The 9,752-nt window shown below is 27.2% G+C and overlaps 1 protein-coding gene across 2 annotated transcripts in view; it reads right to left on the bottom strand.

Annotated features, from left to right (window-relative positions):
* Positions 1–470: 470 nt before the first annotated feature.
* Positions 471–9,752, bottom strand: part of LOC100208566 (testin) — a 48,204-nt gene continuing 38,922 nt past the window's right edge. For both annotated transcript variants that reach the window (XM_065812264.1, XM_065812265.1), the window contains 2 exons: positions 2,128–2,334; positions 471–826 (listed from right to left, as the gene is read on the bottom strand). In XM_065812264.1, the coding sequence (XP_065668336.1) occupies positions 665–826; positions 2,128–2,334 (369 nt within the window). In that variant the 3' untranslated portion in view covers positions 471–664. The remainder of the gene's footprint in view (positions 827–2,127; positions 2,335–9,752) is intronic.

Genomic DNA, 9,752 nt, shown 5'->3' with positions numbered 1-9,752 from the left:
AAGGGATCTTTAAAATGTGCAATTGAGTGCTGGAATTCAAAGAAACAAAGAACAATCTTTAAATATATTCTTAAAGAAAAAATTCCGAAATGTTTCAAAGAAAATCTTGAAGAAAAAAAAGTTCCAAGATGATTATATTACGTTTATCCTTAATGTAACTTTATTTACCTTACTTGTAATATATAGTGGGTGTTTAATGTAACTTTGTTTACCTTACTTGTTATATATAGTGGGTGTTTAATGTAACTTTATTTACCTTACTTGTAATATATAGTGGGTGTTTAATGTAACTTTATTTACCTTACTTGTAATATATAGTGGGTGTTTAATGTAACTTTATTTACCTTACTTGTAATATATAGTGGGTGTTTAACAAATATAATAATAATTAACATAAACAATATAACGGTTTTTGAATTTATTATTGCAAAAATTTGAATGTTAAAATTAAAACTTAAGTAAATAAAACATTTATAAATTTTCCTTTTATATTACAATATCTGTATATTACAATTGAAAAACAAATACTATACAAAAATGGAGCAAAATATATAATATCAGCCAAAAATAATGTAAAAAAGGTTTAATGCTATTTCATTTTTAAAGTTTTTAGAAATTGGTCATATAGAGATGATGGTGGCAATCTTCTATTGCTACTTAAATGTCAAGACGGTAGATTTTCATTGTAGCAAGGAATGCAAAAGGGGTTCGGTCCAACTGAAATGTAACCCATGCCACCTAAATATACTTCGCATTTATAACAACAAAAATGCTTTGTGTGCCAATTTTTTTGTTCTGCCTGAGTATACTCTTTGGAGAAAATCAACTAAAAGTAATGATATAATACAATTATAATAACCTAATTAAATTTTAATAACAAATATATGAAGGGCTTATTGTGAAACAATGACAAGCCACACTTTTTTCAAAAATGAGTTATTATCATTTTTATAATCATAAATAGTATACGCAATAGCCAAAAAGATATTAATGGCATAATTCTTAAAATTGGAGTTAAAAATCAGTGCTTACAGTAAGATGATTTTATATTTATAGATTTTAAATCTATAGATTTTAAATCTATAAATATAAAATCATCTTACTATAAGCACTGATTTTATAGATTTAAATAAAACTTAAAAGTCATTTTTCTCAAATATTTGTTTTTGTGGCTTGTCATTGTTTCACAATAAGCCCTTCATATATTTTAAATAAATTTTTATTAAAAAAATTTAGAAGAACAAAAAACTTTAAAACTTTTTTTCTTTTTAACCGTTTTTTACAGTCCACGTAAAATTTTTTTTTTTTTGAAAATTAATTAACTTGCATCGTAAACCTTATTCAGAAAAAATTAGCTTTAAAATTCTACACAACATATTATCTAATATTAAAGAAATATAGCTTTAAAATTTTACACAGCAAATCTTTTTAAAAAAAAATCTATAAACTTCATTTGCAAACTTTCAATTCTTTTTGAGCTTATGGGTAAAAAAAAGTAATAATATATAACCTGAAGCATCTTAGATTCTGCCAAAGGCGTCCCGTTGCAAATGTATTGTAATCAAATAAATCACTTTGGATGAAAAAATTTGTTTTTAAAAGCGCTATGTTTTTATTTGTAAAAACGCCCATAAATGAGCTAATTTTCTTTGACGGCAAAAACATAGCAGTATAGTATAACACTAACGTCCCATACCTCGCATTACATTGGCAGTCCTTAAGAATCTTAATTAGTAATGAATAATTAAAAACAGTATCTTATTTGCTCTGCACTTGAGTAGCATAGAAGCACTCGAGTAGAAGGATTAAAGCAAGTGATTTGCAAAGTTAATTACAATGATTACAGACTTTATAGTAAGTTAATGAATAAATAACAATAAAATAAATTTAATAAAATTTCTTTAAAAAAATCAAATAATTTTTAATAACTTTGTTAATAATTTCCAGATAAAAATTATATAACTTAAATAAAGCATCAAATATAATATGACCAAGTAAGGTTCATACTATTCGTGGAAATGTATCAAGTATCAAGTAACCAATGCCAACCATAAAAGTTATAATTTTCAAAAACACCTAAAATATTTAAAAACATGAATTTAAAAAATTACTAAAAACATTAAATACTTCATCACAAGCAAAACAACGTGGTTTATATGTTTCTGCAAAGTGTCTCCCACAATACAAATCTTCTTTTTCTAAAAAGTAAATGTTATCGACCAAACTTTCATTACAAACTTTACATCGCAAGCAGGTGTCATGCCAGAATTTATTTTCAAGCCGTTCAATTATTAGATAGTTGGATTTAATAATTTCAGAGCAATATACACAGTGCTAAATAAAATTAAAAAAAATAATTAGTTATATTTAAATTTGATGCTGATGCAGTCTTTTTTTACAATGAATTTTTTTACAATAGTTTCTTTTAGTGCACAGTAATTTAGAATAACTTAAAATTGGGCTAAAATTATTTTTCTTTTTCCAAAATGCAGAGAATTTGCTCTGGGATTTAAAAAAATATAAACAAGAAAAGTAGATAAAGTAAAATAAGGTAAAATAAAGTCAGAGGGGGGAACAAATATATCAAAAAATATTTCACAAAAAAAAACATGAAAAAATAACTAAAAAGTCTATATAGAGTACAACATTTGTTTAGATGTTTTATAAAAAAAACTCCTAAAGAAAAATTAATAAAATTAAACTCACTTTATGCTGTTTTAGTTATTTTAAAAATGAGCAACTTATTTTTAAGTTATTATAAAATGGAAAAAACCTTTTTGTTCTTATATAGACTGATACAAATTCTCTTTTAAAAAATAATTGGCTTCGTGAAGAAAGTTGAAGCTAAAAAGATCTAGATAAATATCAGATAAAAGAACACTAAGTTTGCATTTTTAAAATGCATTTTCTCACAACTTGTGTAAAGAAATCCTCAAATATTTTTATAAATCAAAATAGATTATTCAATTATTGCATGTGAAAAAAAAAAAAATGAAAAAAAAGTTCTGATTAAAGGGAGAAAATTAGGTTTAAATAATGATAACATTTTAATGAAAAAATAAAATCTATTTTCAGTCACTTTAAAACATATATTAACATTTAAACTTGTTAATATATTTTTTATATATATATATATATATATATATATATATATATATATATATATATATATATATGTTATATATATATATGTTATATATATATATATGTTATACACATATATATATAAATATATATATATATATATATATATATATATATATATATATATATATATATATATATATAATATATATATATATATATATATATATATATATATATATATAAATATTAGGTATGAGACATAAAATTTTTAAATTAATCAAATTGTGATACATCATTAGAAAGATAGTTATATACCATTAGAAAGAGCTTCATTACAATAGCTTTATTACAGTATTTTAACAGTGAAAAAATTATTAAAATCGAACAATTCTATGAAAAGTTATAGCATTTTAAGTGTCAAATTCTCAATATATGGATTTGTTAAAGAAACGATGACCAATTTTAGAGTTTTTCTTAACTCTAAATGTTATAACTTTGTCAATTCTTATCCTAGTGCATTAAACTTGGTATCAAAAGAAAGGTCTTGAAAAGTAGAATAAGAATTCATAAAAGATGTATGCGGGAGTTAAAAGGGCTTCTATAATACCCTTTAATATGTTCGAAATTTATATTTTATATTGAAAATTTAAATTTTCTTAAATATTTTTTATATTTTATATGTACTATTTAATATTATTTTATATAATTATATACATTTAAACATTACTGATGTTTAAATGTTTATCATGATTTGCCCTCCCTCAACTACCCGGGTGTATAGCGAAACTCAAGCCAAAAATAGGTACTTATTTTAGGTGAGTTAGTAGGGTGTCTGAATGAGCTTTTTTTTCATGAAATTTGGCAGGTACCAAGAAAAAAGGTTTTTGCAGGTGTATGAATATATTAGAAAAAAGTCTCAGCATTTCTTCAATACATACCTAATGCACAAACAACAAAGAAGTTTTAAACAACAATAAATTCATTACAAACAAAAAAGAGTTTTGTACAGAATTAAACTATTAATAATAAAAATTTCTAATAAAATACCATAGAAAAACATGTTCATACCATGCCACTCTTAAAAATACTGAAAAAAGTGCGGCAAAAAATTTGGACAAAGACATTTCTGTAAAGGTCTGATTTACGCGCAAGCCCGCATAGACCTTGGGCACCACAAGGTGCCCAGGGTTAATTTTTTGTTCGGTGCCCCAAACTTTGGATTCCTGGGTATATTGAATAAAGTATGAATTTCACTGTTTATTGTCCATATGTCTACTATCACATTACAGTTTAATAAAAACAATAACTATTTTTGTATTAACTATCGCTGCACATAAATACTCTATATTTGAACTTGGTTATATATTATAAAACGAAAATACAAATATAATTTAAACTAAATGAAATTATATATTTCATCAATAAAATGTTAATTACCAAGACTTGTCAGATCACACTAATTTCACTTTGCGGGCTTTCTTCTTTCCAAAACTAGAGATGATATTTTTGTACAACAAAGTCTTAACAAGGTTGTTTTCAATTGAAATAACCATAAGGTTAGTAAGGCATTCTTCAGTCATTGTTGATCACAATTTGGATATGATGAGAGCAAGCTTCCTTCAGCCACTGAAACCGGAATTGTATTAAAAATGTGAAGCAAAATGCAGATCGAAGAAAATATTGACTGAAGACCTTTCTGGTAGATTCTGTTGACCAACTTGATAGAAAAAAGAGATTTTATTTGTCCAAAAGTATTTGATCACTTCAGAACATCTAGACGACAAATTTCTTCAACCCACTCCTCTTCTTTTACATCATTTACGTAGAGATTTGCCAGGACTTTACATTTTTCTCTCTGAATAAGTTTTTCTTCATTGCTTGAAGGAGATAAAGAACACCATATGAACGAAAACATACCCGTCATCTTTTGAGCTGTATCCATTCTGTATCTTATTTGCTGGAGTAGTGTGTAAAGAGTAACATTCAATACGTTCACCTTAAAACCCTTTAATTCATCCGTGAAGTATTTTCCTTTTACTTGTCCTCTTCTTAACAAAATCATTTTGAAACCCAATCGAAGCTAACTCAGATGCAACCAATTTTGCATCTTGAAGGATTTTGGGCCAAGAAGAATTTAGTCAACCAAGTTCATTGATTAGAGTCTTTAAAAATTTTGTCTTGTCATCCAAAGAAATGCTTTCTGATTGAAGAAGGAAATAGAAATTGTTGACACATAGGAGAGCCTTGACCCAGAAAGAAATCAAGACAATGAATTCAAATGATTGAATCTACTTTTTGAGTGTCTTAACTAAAGTCAGTTGATGATCTACTAAATCAAGTTCTTCATAAAGTTTCAAGGACAGTCTCTATGCATGCACTCCATCTTGTTTGGGATGTTTGGTGAAAGGACTGCCCAGTTGCCTCAAGCAAAATTTTCCAGCACATGGGTCTACTACTAAAAAGGCTATACAACAATTGGATGTTGCCAAAATAGTTCTTGACTACAGTAGAGGATTCTGCAGAATGAACGCCAGCTAGATTGAGGCTATGCACACTGTAATACATGAACAAAGCTTAAGGATTTTTCTTGAGTATGATGACCTGCACTCCTTTGTATACACTGGATATACTAGACCTGTTATCATAACCCTGGCCCTCTGCATTTCTTTAAATCAATTCAGCATTGATCCAAAACTCCTATAATCAGCTTCGCAATGACAGAACCCTTTTTTCTCTCCAGATTTTCTACCTTCAGAAAACGTTCTTTTACTATCCATTGGTTGACGTGATCCTAGGCAGACAAATTGAAGAACGAAAATGATTTGTTCTGTATAAGACACATCCAAAGTTCCATCAACAATAATGGAAGAAAAAAAGGCTGTACGAACCTCTTCAATAATAGCAGCAAAAATAGTTTCACCACATGCCATAATGCACTCATTTTGAGTTCTCTAGCTCAAATAGTGCGCTTGCATTCTTGTTCCTTGTTTTTGGTGTCAAAAAACTTCTTCTAGATGGAACTGAAGTGTCTTATTGTGTTTCCACAACAGCTCAAAGGTGGCTAAAAAACTACCATTATGATACTCGTCCAGCATGTTTGATGAACCTAAACAAATATGAACATAATATTGAAATAAAAATTACTTCTAGATTAATATTCAAAGCAACATTAAAATTATTTTATGAACATAAACTGCTTACACACCTCGAAAACTTAAATTTCTCAAATCTAAATGGAGAGTGACGTATAGGATGCAGCGTAAAATTTCATACCACTTAGATTCCTCATTTTTTATCAACTTTTGAGTTCTAAATTGATCCCTCTGATTTTTCAAGGCTTTAAAGGCTCATTTCCAGATGATGTAGTGATTTCTGTGTTGAACATTACACTGGAGGCTTTTAATCTTTTCTCCTAGCTTTTGCCAATTATCTTTGATTCTGCCTTTACACATCAAGAGGAAAGACTGAAATGCTGGGCCAAAATTATGCTTTTGTCCAAAATTAGAGCAGGGAAAACAATCAAAAGCTTTTGCAGTTTCACTCCAGATAAGCCAGTCTTTGTTAATCTTTGTTATTAAAAATGCCGATTAACTTACTTTTCACAGTAAACAAGGTAAAAAAATTGCATCAACTTTTAGGTCAGATTTCTATGAATCATTAGAGCGGTTTGTATTAGAAACTTTCATAAGATGTTGAGAATTCTATACAAATTTAAAAAGTATATAAAATTTATTAGAGGTGATCAGCTAAGGAATATAAACTGGTTTTTTTGATACTATATATTTAACTTACGTTACATCACATATGTTACCGAGCGATTATTAAGGTGGATTTTTATTTCTATTATTAGCTGCAGCCTATTTTTATTTTGTTTTGATTATTAAGAAGACAAGTAATTTGTTGCATGCATTTGTTTGAAACGAGCTAGAGAAAAATTATACAAAATATGTTGTTTTTTATTGATAATTTGTAACAAAACAAAACAATAGTTGTGTAAGTCAATTATTTTGGACTGGATTCTAACACTTTTTTCTCAAAAACTGCAGAAGAAAAACTTGGGAACTTTTTCTATAATGTTATTACATATTATAAAGTACTATTTGTGAAAAAAATTACTTGGTTCTGAGAGAAAGGTCACAGACTGATGCAATTTGCATGCATGGATCACGGTCTATATTAGGATTAGATTTTTTAGAGTTACATAACAAAATAATTTTAACTTATTCAATAAAAATAATTAACAAAGGAAATTTTAAAAAACTAGTGGCACTCTTCCTGAGTGATTTTTCATAACATTTATGAAAGTGATTAAATCAAAAACAGTTTTCCGTAAGACCAAGAGTAACCGAAAAAATTACTTTAGTATGACAACTTTATTAATACTTATTAAGTAATTTAAATAAGAAAATTTTTGGTTTGTCAAAGATTTTACTTACACTTCTTATGTTTATGTGTATTGCTTTATTTTCATTAGGTTGAATTTTTAAAATAATGTTAAGTATTTAAATTTAAATCTTTAAAAACATTTTTGATGTAAAAACTGCTATCACAGTTTATGAGGGAGTTATATATCATTTATATGTGAGATATATGTGATCGTTTGTGACAGGAGGAAGGGGTTAAGAATTGACAAACGATCTGTTTTACTAAAACAAAAATAAAAAAGGTAATAAAGTAAAGAGGTTCTAATTTTTTTTATATTAATAGTAATATATTTTTATAGAATAGCAAATAAATCTTTTTTTTTTTACATCTATATAAAAATATTTTTATATAACTAAAAATATTTATATATTATTTATGTATATTTAAATGCCAAACAAAATAAGAATAAATAAACAAATAAAAAGACAATAATATAAATAATTTTAATTAAACATTAAAAAAAAAAAAAATTTTCTAAATTCTCCTAATATAACAAGTTTCAGCTAAAACTTTGTCAAACCAACACGACAAAATATGAAATACGTAATGACATAATTCATTTTGTAAACAAAAACTCAGTAAATGCATGTAGTTTTAACTTACGTCACAATAATTTAAAATAAAAATGTGCTTTAACCATTGTCACAAAAATAGGATCTTGTGAATATAATAATGTGATTATGTTTTAACTAAGCGTCGTTATTCAAAACTTTGAATATAAAAAAATAACATTAATTATTCTTTTGCATATGTTATTTATTAAAAAACTTGAGTTTTTTAACTAAATTTTAGAAAAAACAAAACTTTATCATGTTTTTGTTAAACTTTAGTTAAATAAAAATTGCAAAAGTTCTTTTGTTATTTTCTTGAAATATATATATTTAATAAAGTATCTGACCAACAACAATTAGAACATGTTAGCTCAATTTTCATGCTAAATTAATTTCGATTATGCAAATAAACTCATGGTTAAAATAACTTTTACAATGATTCATCATGCGACAATGAGAAAAACCATAAAGCATAAAAATGACTTGGATAAATTAATTTTAGTACTAAAGGTATATTTTAAATATAATTTTCATGTGTCTACATCAATATTTAATTGTTAAAATGGTATTGCCTATATACCTCAGTGACGGATTCAGGGGGGCTAAAGAGTATGCATCCCCCCCCCACACGCCTCTAAATTCTAAAAGCCCTAAAATATCTTAGAAATGGAGGACAATTATTATTTTTTTTCGACTTAAATGTCTTAAATGCAATACAAAATGTCTTAAATGTGATACAAAATGCAAAAATTATTTCAAAAAATACTATCATTTACAATTATAGTATTTGTAGAAAAGAAAAAGAGATGCAAATTATAACAATGTGATAATGGTTGGAGGTTGGCTGCAAGAGCAGGTTCAACTATGTTTACAATGCATTTTTGCACCTTGCCTAAAAGAGAAAGGACATCATTGGAAGATCTCCCCCAGATATGGCAACAGTATTACACACAAGGACAGATTTGAGATTTATAGAGGTAAAGAATAGAATCCAGAGTAAAAAAGTGTCGAGCACGATAGAAGATGAAGGGTAGATGATTCATCGAGTACATTACCGTTCATAAATAAGATCTAAATTATTGCGATAACAATTGGCTGAAAAAAATGAGTCTTATCTGAATTAAAGTTCACCAGCCACTGTGAGCCCCATGCTGTAGCAGAAATGAGATTCTTTTCAAGCTCAAATGTCCCCTCCAAGCAATCAGAGAGTGTTGACTCTTATCAAAACAAGGATAAATGGTAGTATCATCAGTAAACAATGCCACCTTAGATGTGAGAATATCTGGAAGATCGTTAATGTAAATTAAAAAGAGTATAGGGCCAAGGACAGAACCTTGAGGGAACCCTGAAAATAAAGGATATGAAGAAAAGTGCTGTCCATTGAGGACAACTTTTATACTACAATTGGAAAGAAAGGATTCAATAATCTTAAAGATGTTACCTGATACACTGTGCGAAAAAAGCTTATGGAGAAGACAAGCATGCCAAACTTTATCAAAAGCTTTAGAAATGTCAAGAGCGATAGCCTTAACCTCTCCACCTCTATCTAATGCACGATAAAATCTATGGGTTAATAATGTTAACAAACCAGCTGTAGAAAAAGAAAATTGAAATCCATATTGATGATCAGAAAGTAAGCTATTAAATTCAAGATGAGAGATTAAGTGTGTGTTAATTAAAGATTCAAAA

This window comes from Hydra vulgaris, chromosome 12, assembly GCF_038396675.1.
Source record: "Hydra vulgaris chromosome 12, alternate assembly HydraT2T_AEP".
NCBI lineage: Eukaryota > Metazoa > Cnidaria > Hydrozoa > Anthoathecata > Hydridae > Hydra > Hydra vulgaris.
Note: the sequence above shows the minus strand (reverse complement) of the source record. Positions and strands in the feature narration are given on the sequence as shown.